The sequence below is a fragment of the Oryzias latipes genome, chromosome 21 (genome assembly GCF_002234675.1).
Source record: "Oryzias latipes chromosome 21, ASM223467v1".
NCBI classification, from domain to species: Eukaryota; Metazoa; Chordata; class Actinopteri; order Beloniformes; family Adrianichthyidae; genus Oryzias; species Oryzias latipes.
This window is the reverse complement of record NC_019879.2, coordinates 16,764,321-16,781,893: the sequence shown is the minus strand read 5'-3', so window position 1 is coordinate 16,781,893 and position 17,573 is coordinate 16,764,321. Positions and strand designations below refer to the sequence as shown.

Genomic DNA, 17,573 nt, shown 5'->3' with positions numbered 1-17,573 from the left:
CTTAAGTATTGCAGCACAACAACAAAAAAGCACCAAAAAGTTGGTTTGTAACTTTGTGTTTATATTCTTCTGTTTAAATGCAAAGTTGCAGGTGATGAGTCTGAGAGCTGATGATGACAAAGGTTCCACGGTGAAGAATGTCCCCAAGGATGCAGTAATAGGTCAGGTCTTTTAATTATCTTGTTTAGCATAAGAGTGCTGATGAACAACCAGAAAAAAAGTGCAAATGAGCTGGCTTAGCCCTTCTAGGCACAAGAACATTAAGGTTTTGTTTGTGCTTACCATTTTACAGTTTGCAGACAGAAGTGAAGATCAGTTATGAAAGATGTGTAAGTCCTGTTTACGAAGAATATGAGCAGCCAACAAGACATGATTTTATTTTCTGTGTTTTGGTATTTTTCTTCATCAAACTTTATATTCATTTTTTTTGTTTTGTTTTCTCTGTCGGATTTTTGCATCAGACCTCAAATGAAACATTTTGGTAAAAGCCTTCATCCTGCAGGCATTGCTTTAAAAAAAATATTGGATGTCGGCTTAATCACTTATCTTCACACAATCATGCACTGAAGAGTTTGCATGTAAAAACCCATGCAATTGAAGAAAGCCACTTTGCTCATTTACTGTAGAACACCAAGGTTCCCTGTGGCCAGTATACAAAGGTGTCTCTTCCATGTGAACATGCTTACATTTTTTTGTTGCTGCGGCCAAAGTACATTGTATGATATTAGACGTGACTGTTGGCATTTCTTGGATATGTATGCAAAAAATGGCAAGCAATCCATTTAGAATAATTCAACTTAAAAGTCCCACTCTGATCATCTTTTGATCTATTTTTAAAGCATTCCTAGTGGTCTTTAAAATTATGATTTGCTTTTAGCCAAATTCAAAAAAATGTGTGTAATTTTTTGGACATAGTTTCTGTAGAGTAGCAGTAGTTCATTAGAAATTTTCCTCTAAGTTGTGGGCGGGGCCGTGGAGGAGAGGAGAAATCCCCCTCCCCTCCTTCCGGTCCTCGTTGCTCAGAGCTCAAAGAAGGGAGCTTGTGGCCCACCTAGCGTATTTTCTACCTCCCAAATATGCTGCAGATTCACAACAATTTGAATAAGGAAATACTCAGAAATGCAATTTTGAGCCCAATTTTCTCAATGTATGTCCTCCATCGTCAGAAAAATGCCATAAGAGCATGGTAAATACACCTAAATCACAATTTCTTTGGAATGGGTCTTCAAAAATATTTTTTACCAAAAGTATGTCAAGATGCTGTCGTAGTCTATTCGTTTTAAAATTTTGCTCAGGCTGCATCAGTTTTCTCAACTCTTTTAGAAATAGTTTTATACCTGTTAAATTGTGGGCAGTTTATATTAGTTTATAATAGATTACAAGTATCCACACTTAATCAGTCAAAGAAAATTTCACAAAACCTAAGATGTGTTTGGTCTTAATTAGAGGCTGACATCTGATGTAAATTAACTTCTGCAGAAGTTAAAGACCCACAATGAAAATTGAGTTTTGGGTGTTTGTAACATGTTTTTGTAGCATTTTTTGTTTTTTGTTGATGGTGGACAGAAATAAAAAAAATTAAGCTTAAAAATGCATTTCTGAATACTTCTTTATACAAATTGTTGTGATTCAGGAGCAAAAATAAAAATGCTGTTTGAAAAGACCTGTAGCGGTGATGTAGGTGCTAGAATCAGCAGGCATCAGGCTCACTGCTCAGCTCCATTTTGATGGATCCACTTGCAAACAAATAGTTTCATGTACATCTTTGTTTTTCTCGTCTCAGCTGGCATCTGTAAAACTGTGCGGCTGAATAGCTCCAGTTTTGCTCGCATTTTTGTTGCACCGATGGGGTTTTGAGGGGATGTAGGCAAACGCCAAAGTGTAAACAGGTGGATGTCCAGAAGCAGGGGTGGGGCTGCTCTGTGCAAACAGTCCCACCCACAACTCAGAGGTTAATTACTGATTAATTACTGCAGCTCTGCAGAAAATATTTTCCAGAAAACCACACAGGTTTTTTGTTTTTGTTTTGGCTGACAGTCATAATCATACTTAAAAGACCAGTGGGAAGACTTTTACAATAGATCAAATGATGATCGTAGTGGGACTTTTAACTATTTTAAGGCATCATTGCTAACCTAAAATCTGTATAAATCATTTTACATAAAAAAGAAAGAGTCTAAGGAATAAACAAAGAGAACAACTTTTTTCTTCAATAAAGTTTTTAGTTGGTCAAGTAGAGAAGCAGTGGCAGACCCTGTTGAAATGTCATTGGCCGGGGTGACACCATCAGCAAGGCGCAGCAAATATCAAGCATGTGTGATTCGGACAGACGCCTGCCCTCAGAGGTTAATCACCTCATTAAAATTTCACCGCAGTACAAGCTAAGCACAATCATCCAAGCCACTTATGAGAGAATTAACTTTGCCTTCAGCTGTGAGCTGAATTATTCCATCCAGACTGAGCCACGAGTCCCTGAGCTCGACGAGGAGTTGAAGGAGCAGTTTATGGCTCGATGCATAAGTAATAAAATTTAAAAAAATCAAGTGATACCTACCGCAACAAATCAAAATGAAATTCTTGTTTACGTCCTTATTTGACTTTTTTCCTCCTGTTTTTGAATTGTTGCAAATCAAAATGATCAAAACCACTTGAAAGAGGATAGGGATTTATTCAAAGTATTTTCATAAAAACTCCCAAAGTTTTCATCTCACATCCGAGCTGAAAGGGTTTCCTAATCATCAACTATTCTTGTCTTGTTATTCATCTCTTTTGGCTTTTTTGAAAACAATCTGTTGATCTAAAGTCCTATTTTCGTATTTAATATATAGAAAATAATGAATGTTAAATGTTTTTGGTTTTCCTTCAAAATCACCCTGTTACTTACCTGTAAGGTGTCTTTTTACCTGTATGATCAGCATACAATTTTCCATTGTTCTAAAGCAGACAAGTCCTTCAGACATTGCAGTGGCTTATGGGTAATTAGGGGTATGAAATATTTTCAAAGATGCTGATGCTTTTGTAGATGGCTATTAACAGTTGGAAAGGTTAAGTTATTGGTGGAACAATCACAAGCTATGATAAAGAGGCAATTTTGTACGTTATCAGAAACTGGAAACACAATTTCGAAATGATTTTTTTTACCATGTTCTTGTTTTATTATTTTCTTGCTTGTAATAACACAGTGTTCAAAGCTTGTCTGAAAGATACAATTTATGATAATTTGAGCTATTGTTCCGTAGAACAATAAAAACAAAATATAATAACATGAGCTTTTAGAAATGCAGCATTAATTTCAATAATACATATTCACAAAGTGCTGTGTTTAAGATGCAGAATGTAATATTGATCCGTGCAGCAGAGACATTCATCTACATGTCTGAGGGCAAAGACAGACTGTGAGAATTCTGCAGCATGTCATGTCACAGCATGTCTGTGTGGTGACACTGATGAAATACACTCGGCAGTGTATTTGGATTTCATGCCATGCAGTAGACCATTATCTGCGTTTGATAGTCGCTTTGTGGATCGATGCATGCTGCTACTCACACATTCATCTGAAAAAACATCTGTGATACAAAGCAGTGGTTCAAGTGGGCTAGTTTGACATTGTTCAGGTTAGAATTTACCTAACCACCATTTTTCTTCTAAAAGGGTTGTTGTAAAATATGAAGATTTGAAAAGTTTTTAAGAAAATAGATGTCTGCTTGTGAAACTGCCCAAATGCTAGAAACAACTGTTTCGTGTGCTTTTAATCAACACCAAAGACAAAAGAATTAAATTTAAAAAATAAATAATTTAATAAAACAAATTGGCAATTACCACTTCACAAAGCTGGTTTTCATTAAATGCTGTTGGATCTTTGACAGATTCTCATTCTCAGTTTTCATTTGTTAAAGGAAATTAGCCTTTTTTGAAATGTAAGAGCAGTAGACTTACAGAAACACAGAGTGAGGAACAAACATGTTCAACTAATTTAATTTCAGGACATTTAATTTTTTAAAACCCTTGAGCTCCACTTCAGCCCTGTTGTTTCATTGCGCTTGTGTGCTCCCTTTGTTTCTGCCTCCCTGGGCCACTTCAGCTGTTCTCCTTGTGCCGCAGGCTCTGGTTGCAAGACGCGAACATTGGATAGTGGAATCGGGACCATCCCTCTCCCAGAATCCTGTTCCTTCTTCTCCTCCATTCTGCACCTCCTGCCTAAATCCTCCTCAACCCCAGAGCAGTCCCTTATTTCTCCCAGTGTCCCTGGTTCCTCCAGCAACGATGTATCTCCTTCCCCGTTACCCCGATGGAGAGTACCCTCCAGCTTTAGGGACACCAGTCATGCAGGGGTGCCGAACTCCATGTCTGATTCCTCCATGACCCATATCCCATCAGTGCCTTTTCCCTCTGTGGCCTTTCTCCAGCCCATTCAACCCTCGTCTGAACCCTTTTTAACCTCTGCAAGTTTGTGTGATTCGCAAAGCAGGCTGTCCATGTCAACACAAGGTACAGTAAGGTTATGGTCTCAACAAAGACCCAGACACAGAACAGCTAACATGATTTGCAGATATTAAAGCATCACTAGGTCTGATGAACATTTTTGTGCTGTTTTACACAATCTTTACTGAATTTATAGGCTTTTCTGGCAAAACTGTACCCTCTATTACAACAGGGGTTGTTTAATAAGTTTAAGTGATTTAGAAATAAAAAAGGCAGTAAGCACATTTTAGTCCAGATTTTTTCAAAGAACTGGATATGTTTGTTTAGGATTTAAAAATTCAAACAAGGCAGGCACAGAATAACTACCTAATTACTTAAGTTCTCTCATTTTACAATTTCATGACAGAAAATTATTAAACACTTGATGAAGCAAGAATGTACAGTGGCCGAGAGGAGCAAGACACGTTTACATTTAAGATACAACACCAACAAATTCTAGTAGAAATGAACAAATACTGAAACACAACAGCAAACCACAGGACAAATTACCAAATTCCAAACCACAAAAAGCAAAAAATAACCAAATCCAGAAACACAACAACGAAAGTGGAGACACGGCAGGAAGGGACGTAATATAAAACTAATCATGTATGATCTTTATGTGGACATTAAAACTGCATGAAACAGTCCAAAAGCATTTTTTAAAAGTGTATTACTTCAAAAAAATTACAACAATGTTTAGAAAGGAACATTTTTTGCATCACTTCCGTTATTAAGGGTATTCCCTTTCTGTTAAGCTTGCACTTAACGAAATTACAAATTAACGAAAGCAAGCAGCTGCTAACGGAATGCTTTTGGACTGTTTCATGTGCTGTATTTTCACGACAATAGGGGGGACTTAAAGGTCTTAAATTCTATTCAAAATGTATGGAGCTTCCTATGATGCAGTACGCTTAATGTGTTGTTGTGTGACTTCGGTAAAGAGGACGTAGGAGAGGACAGCATGAGAACGGTAAGGAGGGAAGTGTTGACGTGAAAGAAGATCCTCCCCCCGAATAGTACAAAAGTGCAGGTAATTCATGTAATTTAAATCGTAAGCCATCGCCATCATGTGTGGAGCACATACACGCGCACTCAGTCGTCGTTTTGGAGTTGATAAAAGTAATAAAGAAAGTTCCTCCTAAAGAACTGAGACTGGTTCTCTTGCTTAACACGATCTGGAGGCTCTGAGGGTCCGAACGAGGGGGGTGGACCCCGGAGGAAGATCAGCAGTCGGCCCTGGAGAGAAGCTCTCCCTACGTCTTCCGACCATGGTCAGCGGACAAAGCAGGAAAGGTTCAATGCGTGTCTGCTTTTTTCGAGCTTTTGCATTCATGAGGAGCCGCACGTCAATAAGACGGACTCTGACAATGGCGAAAGGGAACCTGACATGTTTGATATTTAGCCCGGCTTTTCATTTCAGATACAGAAGATGAGAACTTTGATGGATTTTAAGATGTTGACTGATGACTGAGAAAAAAAGAAAATCACAACCAACTCAGTTTTGCTTCCGCTGCCTTCTTTAGAAGACTCCCTATGCATGTTTTATAGGTATGTTTTAAGGTGCCCGCACCCTAAAACCCGATGCGCCTTTTGTATGTGATAAGTACAGAAAAAGCACACGTAACCCAGCACACCCTGTGGTCGTGAAAATATGGGTATTTATAATGTCCACATAAAGAAAAAAGTAATAAATAACTTTTAAAAATAATACACGATTATATTATGTCCCTTTCTGTTAGAAGCGGTGTCTCCGCTTTCGTTGTTGTGTTTTTGGATTTGGTCATTTGTAGTGTGATTGCTTTTATATGATTTGGTATTTGGTCATTTGCTGCCTGATTTGTTGTTGTGTTTCAGGACTCTGTAATTTGTTCAGTGATTTGCTGTTGGGTTGCGTGATTTGCTGCTGTGTTTCAGTATTTGTCCATTTGTACCGGGATTTGTTGTTGTGGTATCTTAAATGTAAACGTGTCTTGCACCTCTCGGCCACCGTAAGAATGAGAAAGTAACACTGAAACTCATATTCAATCAGGATTTTAAAAGGGTTTGCAACAAACAAACATTTACCTAGAAAGACATGAATGGCACCAATAACAGTTAACCATGTCATTGCTGATGTGTATATCTGTTTATGTGTGTTTTTTTTAGCTATTTTATCCTCATTTTTGCAGAACATTGCACATTTAAACTCAATCTAAAAAATTTGAAGCTGCACCAAATTTTTCCAAAGATATTGTCAAATCTTTTTTTTTGTCTTTTGGGTACCCCGTTGTGTTGCTGCTCTCCCTGACCCAACCTTCTGTATTTACCTGGACTTCCTTATGTGGTTGCAGAAATTACAGCATCTTGTTAGTCTTTGGATGGCCGACTTGTTGAGGACTTCCATTTCCCATCCAAAGACTAACCAGGCCCAACTCTACTTTAATTTCAAAATCAAAGGTGTATTCAATGCATCAGGGCTGTAAAAGATACAAAATTCCAATTTCTAGCTTGGGCTAAAGGGTTGTATTTGCAATTACCTCCAAGAGTTTGTAAGAAAATATAAGTGTAGATTGTAAAATACTGCCAATGAAAGCTGGAGCACCAAGCCTGAAGTGACCTTAAAAATAAAAAAAAAATAAAGGAATGTTTTTCCAAATAATATGTTTTTTTTGTTTGCATGAAGTAAAATGTGTTGATGAGAGCATCATTAAAAACATTTCTTTTATGGCTTTCATGGTTGGTAATATCTGTAAGCCCTGCTTTCATTGAAACATCAAAGAAAAGCTCTGTCTTAAAGAAATGTGTCTGCAAATAATCCCTTTTAAGAAGTTTCCATTATAGAGAGCAGTCTTCATCTCGGTGCTAATAGCTTTCTCACAGGAAGACATTTTTCCTGCTCAATATTCTCATCACAGAGCATTCCACTCCTCAGGTTCTAGATTTCAAGCAGAGGCAGACAGCTCTTTGTTCATAGCCATTGATTTGGGGTGCTGAGATAACAACTGCTGGAAGAAAGCTAAGCTGTTGGACTAATGTCTGTAACAATATTTGTTTTAAAATATTGTCTGCCACAGAAAGTACACGTGCTGCTGGCAAATGATCTTTTTTTTATGTTGATAACAAAGATCAAGATCTGATGGCATCACCAGAGCATAATTGGGTCTCCATTTGAACATTTTGATCATGTAGAAATGTATTATAATGCAGTCTAGTTGTGCTGGACTGTGAGTAAAGAAAATAAACTCCCAGGCATTGCTGGATTGTTTAGTCATATCTATTGAGCTATAGAGTAGGTGTCATTTCAAACAGACAGGAGGTTTGTTTGACATTTTATGTTACTCTATCAGTCCATTCTCTCATCTGTCATAATGTAAGGTGGCCCTGAGGTACAAATTCCATCAACAAATAACGCGAAAACATATTAAAGATCAAAACGACAATTAAAAAAGTGAAACAAATCATAAAAAAACAACAAATAAAATAATAAACCAGAAAACAAAACACAATTCCAAAAAACTGAAACGAAAACTAAAAGGAAAAAGGAAAAGTAATTTCCAGAAAATCAAAATTAAATATTACAAACCAGAAAAAAGAAGAAACCGGAATGCACTGTAAAACAAAACATAACATTTCAACACAAAAACATAGTTAAAGGGGTTGCCTTAAAATTTTCAGTCAGGATAACAAACTTGATTTTTTGTATTAAATGAAAATATCATGTTTAACCACAGTACTGATGTTTTATTCTGATATAGATTTGCAAAGTAAACTTCTTTTGGTTTTGTTATAATTTAAATAATTTTTCTCATCTCATTTAATTACTTAAATATTGTTTGGCAAGGGGTTTCAATCAAATAAAGTTGCAAATATTATAAATTAAAATTAATATTCAAAAGAACTCATTTATTTGACCAGACTTAAAGAAGACTATAAAATAATGAAAAATTAAACTACAATAGTTGAACACCAAGATTCCTCCATTTTCTTAACCTGCTGCATCCCTTTTATGACTGCCAGAGCCTAACCTGGCCACTGTTGGATGAAGGCTGGTTACAACCCTGGACAGGTTTTATCCAAGTTTCTTGCAAGGCCGCACAATCACACACAAACCTAGGGGCAATTTTAATTAATGAATCAACTTATAAAGCAGGTTTTTGTAGAGTGGGAGGAAACACATGTGGAATGAACAGAAAGGTACCAGCTGGGATTTGAACCAGAGGCTAGTCACTGTTAGTAAGAGTGCTAACCAAGCTCCACCGTGCAGCCCACAAGGCTTGAGACGTCTTCTTCTAAGCAAAAATCGAACATTTTCCTGCTGGAAACTGGAAGTGCCAATGTTAAATCATCTGAACGTAAAATCTCATATTAAGTTTTGTTAAGTTGAAATATTAGAATTTTGTTGAAATATTTGCATTAAAATTTTAATGTTGCCAAGAGCTTGTTTAGTTGAATTAAAGCAATACATTAAAACAACAAAAATGTCTAAATGTAATTTACAGTGCGGGACATTGCTGATTGGATGATGATGTTTAGTCCCCTGTGCTATCCTAGGCACTTTAACGTTGGGAGTTGGGTCATCTAGACCCACTAGACAGTGCGCTGAACCTTTTTTCTTCAATGATTTGTGATCTTCACTGGTGTCCATGGATTACATGAAATCTTTCCACCTTTATCCACCTTTGTCATGATAGTAATAACACGTCAAAGTAAAGGTGGGGTCATCTAAGATAGCACAGGGGTTAAACTGAAAGTTATTTGGCATGGATAGATACTGGATATGCTCTGTGCTAATCAAAAAAACTTTTATTAGTATGCAGACATTGAAGAAGCAATTGAAAAAACATTTTTAGTTGTTTAGTTAGCTTTTTAGTAAGTTTTTATTTATTTGATTTGATTTGATTTTTAGCACTTGTGGGACATGTGTGTGTGTTGGGTTTTTATGTGTTTTTATTTATTTATTTGATCAAATTATTATTATTTTATTTTTTAAATATTTTTTTACTGTGTTTGCTATTTTAACTACTAATTCGTTTTTACTTACTAATATCTATTTTGTATGGGAAGCACTTTGAGATGCTTTGTAGCAGGAAAAGTGCTATACAAATAAAATTGCACAAAATTTGAATCAGCGATGCCCCACAGTGCCTATTCCAGTTTCTAATTATATTTCGTTTTTCAACATTTCATTTGGATTTCTGGAAATTACTTCTGTTTTCTAAAACATTTTATTTTTATTTCTTTTTCCTTTTCGTAATTATGTTTTGGTTTACGGAATTTTGTGTGAATTTTTAAAGTGTAACATTTTGTTTTAACAATTGTTTTGCTTTTTTAATTGTGATCTTTGATTGGTTTTTGCATCGAGTGATTTGTTGGTGTGGTTTGCACTTCATGGCCACTGTAATGACGCTTTTCACTATTTTCTTCCTTTGAGATATATAAAGAGGTCAAAAGTCAAACACAGGTGCAATTAAATTCCTCATTTATATTTTGTCAATCAATTGAATTTGCTGCTGTTATAAATTGCTTCCATTTTTTGGGCTATAAAGTTTATCCCTAAATTGCTATATACTGTAGCAGACTGAACAAATTCATCAGCTGTGCAGTTCTAAATTGCTTTACACTTGTGATTCATATTTTAAGTAGTGCAATAGTATTTTACAATTCTGCAAAAATTCTGATTGAACTTTGTTGTTTTTTTAGGTGGAGTGGAGCCAAAGAAAATGACTAACATCAAATCGAAAGGACATGTCACTCCAGGTCAACAGAAAGACCAGACCAGGCTTCAGCTTGCCAACTGTGAGATGCAGTGCAACAGATTCACTTAAAGGGCAAAGTTTAAATTCCTTGGTTCCATGCGCGACGATCATCTGATGTCTTCATCAGATTTTCTTTTAGACGTCATAACAGACAATCAAAATAAAACCATTTGACTGGCAAGTGGTCACTAAATTCACTCTTCCAGAAAGAACGAAAAAAGTATGTACCGGTATCCCTAATTGTCCATTAATGTAAAGTCATCTCCTTTTTATCGCCACACTCACTGAGGAGAGAGTAAACTTATTAGCTTTGCGAAAGCATGTTTTTAAATGACACTTGCATCTTCCTACAGTACATTAACGCTGACATTTTTGGAAAGAGTGTGCGTGAGTGCGTATGTGTGTGTGCGTGTATGGATGTCTGACTCAGGACCTCAGCCTTTTTGGATAAATTGTTTTGTAAAGAGCAAAAGGGGAATATTATTTCATGGCCATTGAACAGGATGAACATAGGTAACTAATGATGTTCCCAGTAAGTAGACACATTTGATTCTTTGCTGTGCCTGATTTACGATATACTTATGTAGGAAAATGATGTAACAGCTCATTAGGGTGCAGCAAAGAGTGTAAAACTGCAAAACCATCTGGACACAGACTCATTTGTATTCATTTGCATTTAACTTGCACCTAAAGTGAACTAATACATGTTATTGTGGAGCTGTGTAAGGGCAATTTGCATTACTCACTATACCTTAAACAGAGAAAAAGACCTTTAAAGTCACTTTCAGTCACAAGGGTCGTTTTACAGCTGGACATTGACAGTTCACAGGGAAAGAGGGGACTTTTGTTCAAGTCAATTCACAGTGATCTCCCTGTTTAAAGCATTTTCCTTTTATTAAGGGTTTTCTTGGATGGAATAAAAACCTATGTGGCCATGGCTACGCACACCATAACTGTTATGTCTGTTGCATAGGAAACCTTGCAGATCCAAAACTAATGCTTGTAAGTTTTATCTTCATGATATACAATCTTAGGGGACACTGTTGACGTGCAAAAATATCCACACCCTCTTTCAGTTTGATTTGTCAGAAACAACTACTGACTTGGAAGATTTAAAAGCTCAAGTGGAAAAACCAACTAGTCCCCCTGGTCTTCTGACTATCACTTAAAAGGATCCTTACAACACTGGACAAAAGATACTTTGAAATATTTTTTGCGATCCAAGCCTTTACGAAAATTACGCTGTGAACTATTTTTTACATCTAAAATGAAGAGTTTAAGGCCAATTTCTTAGCATACACCTGAGTGTGTGGAAGTATGTTTAGAACATATAATCCAGGGGTGTCAAACATACGGCCCGCGGGCCGTATCCTGCCCGCCAGGTGGTTTATTCCAGCCCACACATGAAGAGTAAAAATCACAAGGATGTTTAAAAAAGAAAGCAAGTTTCTAGTCCATTCCTTTGGCGAGTTATGATTTTTTTCAAGAAATAACCGAAATGCGCAATTCCGCCACTAGGGGGAGCACAGAAAAAGCTTAACAGTTGAAACAACATAACTCTTCATCTTCCTCTTTCGGCTTCTCCCATCAGGGGTCGCCACAGCGAACAAGTCGCATGGTAAATTTGGCAATGTTTTACGCCGGATGCCCTTCCTGACGCAACCTTCTCAAACCGGGCTTGGAACCGGCACAGGGGTAGAGAAGGGAACAGAAACAACATAACTCTACATGTGCCAAAAACGAAACCTAACAGCTCTGTGTCTGCGTAGCCAGTAGTTTGGTTCCCTGTAAGCCTCACCACTGAAGGATGATCAGTAGTGACACCCTAATGACCAAAATGTTGTCAAAAAGAAAAAAAAGGTTGAAGTGAAGTCCTGAGCTTTCCAGGAAAATGGAAAGCGTTTTATTTGTTCACGGAGCTGAATGCAAACCTGCATGCTTGGTATGTCATCAACAGGTTATCCAAGAATATAACATTCAGCACCACTATGAGACTCTCCAAGAAAAGTTTCACCATTTGCAGTTAAAAAAAAAAAGATTTACCAACTATTAGCTGGACCGATAAATAACCATCTGGATTTACTGCAGCTGTGACGTCAGGGATGGAGCAGTGAAAGTTAGCTACCTTATTGTAAACAAGTTGGAAAAAACATCCAAACCATTTTCAATTTTAAATTTTAAATTTTAAATCTTGTTCCCAAAAAAGCAGTCCACCTTAAACATGAGTCTGTCAAGAATTACGATTAGATCCAACATCTCTGAGGAAACATGGGCAGCCATATGAAGGAATCCAGTCATTTATTGTATTTTCAGTCACTATTGATGAAAGCCCCAACATCACAGATATGTACAGCTGTGCATATTTATTAGAGGTGATGAAGAGACGTCACAGTGGAGTTTCTGGAATTGATGGACACAACAACAGCTGATGACATAGTCAGCTCTCTAGTTACTGTGCTGGACGATGTTGAAGTGAACTGGTCACATGAAGTAATTTTGGTCACTGATGGCGCTCCATCAAAGGTCAGGAAGAAGGCAGGTGTTGCCACAAAATTCAGGCAGAAACCATGAAAAGATTCTTATAATGATGAATGATAATAATAATGGACATTTCATTGTGTTTTGCACACTTGAATGACAGTAAATGTGTTTCTGCACAGGTTTTGAATCTTAATATTGACGGTCTTGTGAAGTTTCAGGAGAGAAAGGAGGTTAACTCCAAACTCTTACGTTCACAAATGTTTGCAAGTTTAATTTAATGTAATTTTGTCATCGTTTGGACGTTTACATTTTAGGAAGATGTTTCTTTTTTTTTTGTAGCCCCTCTTGAATTTATTATCAGGATTGCTTCAGTGTCAGATTTAAAATATTCAGGCTGTATAAAATTGAATAAACCAATATTTTTTAAAGTGAAATTAATTTTATTTAAGATCCATTGGCCTCTGTGAATGAATGTGTAATGAGAAATTATTAGGCTACCATTTTGGTTGAGGCATGTTTTCCAATTGGGTAAAAAAACAAGAATAAAGCTGTTGTTTGGTCCGGCCCAGTTGAGATCAGACGGGTTGAATGTGGCCCCCCGAACCAAAATGAGTTTGACACCCCTGATATAATCCATCCTCTGAGGGAGATGTGAGCCAAAGTCAGAGCCTTTAACCCTCTAACCAAGTAAAGGAGCCAAGTTCTGACAGGTGTTAACGCTTTAATGACCAACCTACAAGCTTTTTCAAATGGCTTTGTTCGGGTCGGTGAGTGGGTCTTTAAACAGAGAGCTCTCAGCAACAGGGCGGAGAAGGAGGAAGGGGATTGCTCCATGCCAGTGGTCTCACCCACAACTTAAAGGCAAATTTCTGATTAACTACTGCTGCTCTGCAGTAACTACTTATGTACTAGAAAACCGTTTTTTTATTTAGCCTAAAAACAGCATAATCATAATTAAAGGACAGCTGGGAACACTTTTACAATTGATCAAAAGATGATCGGAGTGGGACTTTAAGTAGTGCCTGCCGAATGTTCTTCAAGTTATATCTTGTTATGGATGCCGTGTGTGAGCTGCAGCCTCAACTCATTTTGCTCTGTCTTCCCTTCTAGAAAAACTGAAGCTGTGAGAGCTGGCTTGAAGGAGAAACGAAGAAATCGATTATCTCTCTACCATATATAGAAGATCCATAAAATTCTACACTTTAAATATGGTGTCTGCGTGTGCGGATTAACACCCAAGAATGAACAGCATGTGGCATTAAAGGCTCCCTTGCAGTGCAAAGATACAGTGTGGAGTCAAGTTCTCTGGCAAACATTTACGGAAGACCACACCTTACTGGCAGCAGCTGTGAACAACAAACGGAACCTCTAAATGTGCAACCCCAGACATTTATTGACAACTTTTCGGCTGTGTACATAGCACTTGATCAATTTCTATGTAGCTACTTTTCTTCTCAACCAGCAAATGAGGAGTGCATGTGAGCCAAACATATCACTCAGTCAGCTGAAGTATCCATGGCATGAGAACAGCAGTTGCATTCAAGTTCCTTCAGGACCACAGAACACATGTTTGCATCTGATGGAATAATTTATTTATGTTTATTTATGAAGTGTAAAGGAATGCATTTAGAAAAATATTCGGCACACCAGAAAAAAACAAATCCTTTAAAGGAGACCTGACGGGAGTAAAATGGCATTATACATACAATAAAATCTATTTTCTTATTTATTTATTTATTTATTGAGTTTTAAACTCAACAACTCTGTGCAAGAAGATCATCTAAAATCGAGTGCGGTTAAATTATAATTGTAGAGAAAGAAATCATTAAAAAAAAACTAAAGACCCCTTTTTTAACCGACAGAAAACACTTCTGGCATAGAAATGAAATTACTTTTATTATTAATTTATGCCCATTTTTATGGATGATTTTTTGATGATTCCTTTAAATAAATAAAAAATAAAAAAGGGTTTGATGTAAAACATTTTTAGGGAGTAATACAGTTAGAGCAACAACAAGGATAATTAACACAAATGTTCACAGAATTTATGAAGGTATTTTTAGATGTAGCCAGGAAAAAAAGACAAGAAATTAAAAATACAATTTTTCAAGATATAACTTGTTGGATGGACTATTTTAAATATCGGACAAATGCACGTAGATTGTTACAGGTGAGTTCTCCATTAAACTAAAAAAGCTAGATAAAATGCTTTATGTTGGAGCGTGATACTAAAAATGTGTGTAGAAAGTAATTATTTCTACCCGCAATTCTTTCATACCATATCCATAAATATTGAGGAAAAAATGCAGCAATAGAACAAACTTTTCATCTCATTTTACCTTAGGTTTTCCATTCATGCATTTTTTTGTTGGTGCTTTATCAGATTCAGGGTGGCCTGTAGTCTCTTGAGGTTGGTTTCTGAAGCGAAAAAAAGCACAATAATTTCAAAAAGGTACATATGTGTTTTTTTCAAAATAAGGGTTTGATAAGGAATCATATAGTCTCCAATCACTTTCCAGGCGTTCTTTGTTTGTTTTTGCCACACAGCGGGCAATGGATGAGTACCTCTGATGACCCAAAAATAACAAAACTGCCTTCAAGTACATTGTAATTCTCATTATGTGCATGTTAGAAATACTACTTAAAAATATTAAGGTGCAATATAGATCTTAGATGTCATAGTTTTGAACTGGCATCATTTGGAATCTCATCAATCATGTCTGAAGCGTATCTTGTGTACAGCACTAACTGTTGGATGCCATTTCTGAACCTGTGATTCTGTAACGTGTCTACTAGCAATTCTAAGATGTCCTATGTTAATCGCAACAATGGTAATTTCCGTATGCATGCAACAAGCTGGGTTTGTCCAAATCTAATATCATAACCATGAACTTTGTTGCAAGTAAACACATTTTATTCTACAAATCTTGACTTTGTTAAATATTTCATAATCATTACAGTTAACCTTTTATTGCTCTATGAGTGTTTCTTTTCATCTAAAGGGAAATGTCTTTTTTTTAATTGTCTATATTTCCTCAGTAATGACATCAAGACAAAATGTATTTTTGCTTGTACCTTTAGTTAAAGAGTTGGAGCATAGTGGACATTGTTTTACTAGCTCAGGGAAAATACCAATTGTTGTCTGTGATAGATGCTGTGGATTAAACCTCAAATAAGGCTAACTACTTGCTTAAACAAATGCACCAGGTGTCATTGTTCATGTTTCAGTTTAGAGTAGCCAACATATAATCAGTATCTTCTTTATATCAGACCACGATCACTCAGTCTTTCTGTTGTATATGCTGTTTTTTTCTATAACTGCTTTGTGTCATAACTGCATTCCCACATATTTAGCAATTGAAGCTGCTTTGCGGCATTTCCCTGCCACACCTTTGTCTCTGCTTCTCATGTGTACATATTTGGCTCAATGCATATAGTCAAACTGCTCGGAGCTCGTGACATATTTAAACAGAATGCAACTACATCTTAACATCAGACTCGTCATTGTGACTATAGCCATATTTTTTTGGAATACACTTGAGACAGTTTGCAGGTTTAAGCACTGTAGCATTGCACACTGATTAGTCTTGTTATTCTACTTTATTTACCTCTTCTTCCATTATGCACTTAAGAAGTACGTATATTTCGAAGGAACTATCTGTAAAAACTGCAGCGATGTTTACAGCAATAGCAACATGTGTATAAAAAAGAAAGGTACACGGGTGAGAGGAATATTAGGGGACAGACTTACTGAGCTGATACGGGTAGGCGGAGCATCTGTATATTAAAATGACTCGCGTAAAGAATAGCATCACTTTCACAAGAGTGTTGTATTTTTCTAAAAAGGTACTTTAATTTCCCGTGTTGCTATTTGCAATGTATGTTTATTGCACGTATTGTTTCTCACTATCACTTTAAACTGTCCTAAATGTTTTTCCATTTAGAATCTAGTTAAAACAGTGATGTTCTCGTGTCAAAGTCACCTATAGTATGAACTCATAATTGTTTACTACCAATATTCTTTGTTTTATGTCAAAGACAGAAAAAAATAAACTATTTCAATACTTATTTATGTTCCAAGGTGTTTGATTGATTGAATACCTTTACCAGCAATGTTAAAAAGCTGCAGCTGAGACTGTTTCAACAAGACGATACTTCTGGTTTGCTGCTTCTGCTGAGTTCAGTCATGGTGGTGGAGTGGTAATGAGTTGGGCTCGTTTTTATTGCGAAGCAACAATGCAGTATGGGAAACTAATTAATTTTCAAGAAAAAACATTTCCAAATTAAATCTTGTAATGTTATCTCCTTTTAGTTCTTCATTAAATACTTTACAGCATTGTGCATCAGAACTTTGACAGACAGAAAAGCAAGCTTTCAGATATATTGAGGGGAATTAACTTACACAAACCAGCTAAGATGAATACCAGCTGAAACCTGCTGTGTAAGACAACAGAAAACCTGAACATTACCTGAATAGAAAATGAATTACAATTTAATCTAAAAAGCAAAAAAAAAAGATCCTCACAGCTTTTCCCTCAGCTCGTCTTTGCAGATCCACTTTATCACATATTTGGTCAATTTAATGGCAAATTTTCTAGATTATTGCTCAATAGATTTTTCTTAATTTATCAAAAATGCATTTTTGTATGTCTATCTCAAGTTGTATATACTGTACCTTATATTTATATTTATATTTAAATTTATTTCAAGCAGAAACAGAAAAAAAAGGTATTCAATTCCTAACAAAAAAGGACTAAAGTAAGATATGCAGACATTAACTTTAAAAAAGCATTTTCATTACTATCATATTGACTGACAAAAATGAGTAAACTTTATATAATGGAAAGTCAACTTAGATTTTCCATTTGCATAAACAACTTTTAGATACACAAA

At 36.3% G+C, this 17,573-nt stretch overlaps 1 protein-coding gene across 4 annotated transcripts in view; it reads left to right on the top strand.

The window, feature by feature from the left end:
• The window catches only part of LOC105356801 (nck-associated protein 5), a 57,404-nt gene extending 40,656 nt beyond the window's left edge, over positions 1-16,748 (top strand). Inside the window, exons 11-14 of one of the 4 annotated variants that reach the window (XM_011489609.3) lie at positions 86-161; positions 4,102-4,488; positions 10,144-10,239; positions 13,791-16,748. In XM_011489609.3, the coding sequence (XP_011487911.1) occupies positions 86-161; positions 4,102-4,488; positions 10,144-10,239; positions 13,791-13,792 (561 nt within the window). In that variant the 3' untranslated portion in view covers positions 13,793-16,748. Of the gene's footprint in view, positions 1-85; positions 162-292; positions 330-1,426; positions 1,431-4,101; positions 4,489-10,143; positions 10,240-13,790 lie in introns of those variants that run through there. The other 3 variants (XM_020712916.2, XM_011489610.3, XM_011489611.3) reach the window with 3 other exon arrangements.
• Positions 16,749-17,573: the final 825 nt, after the last annotated feature.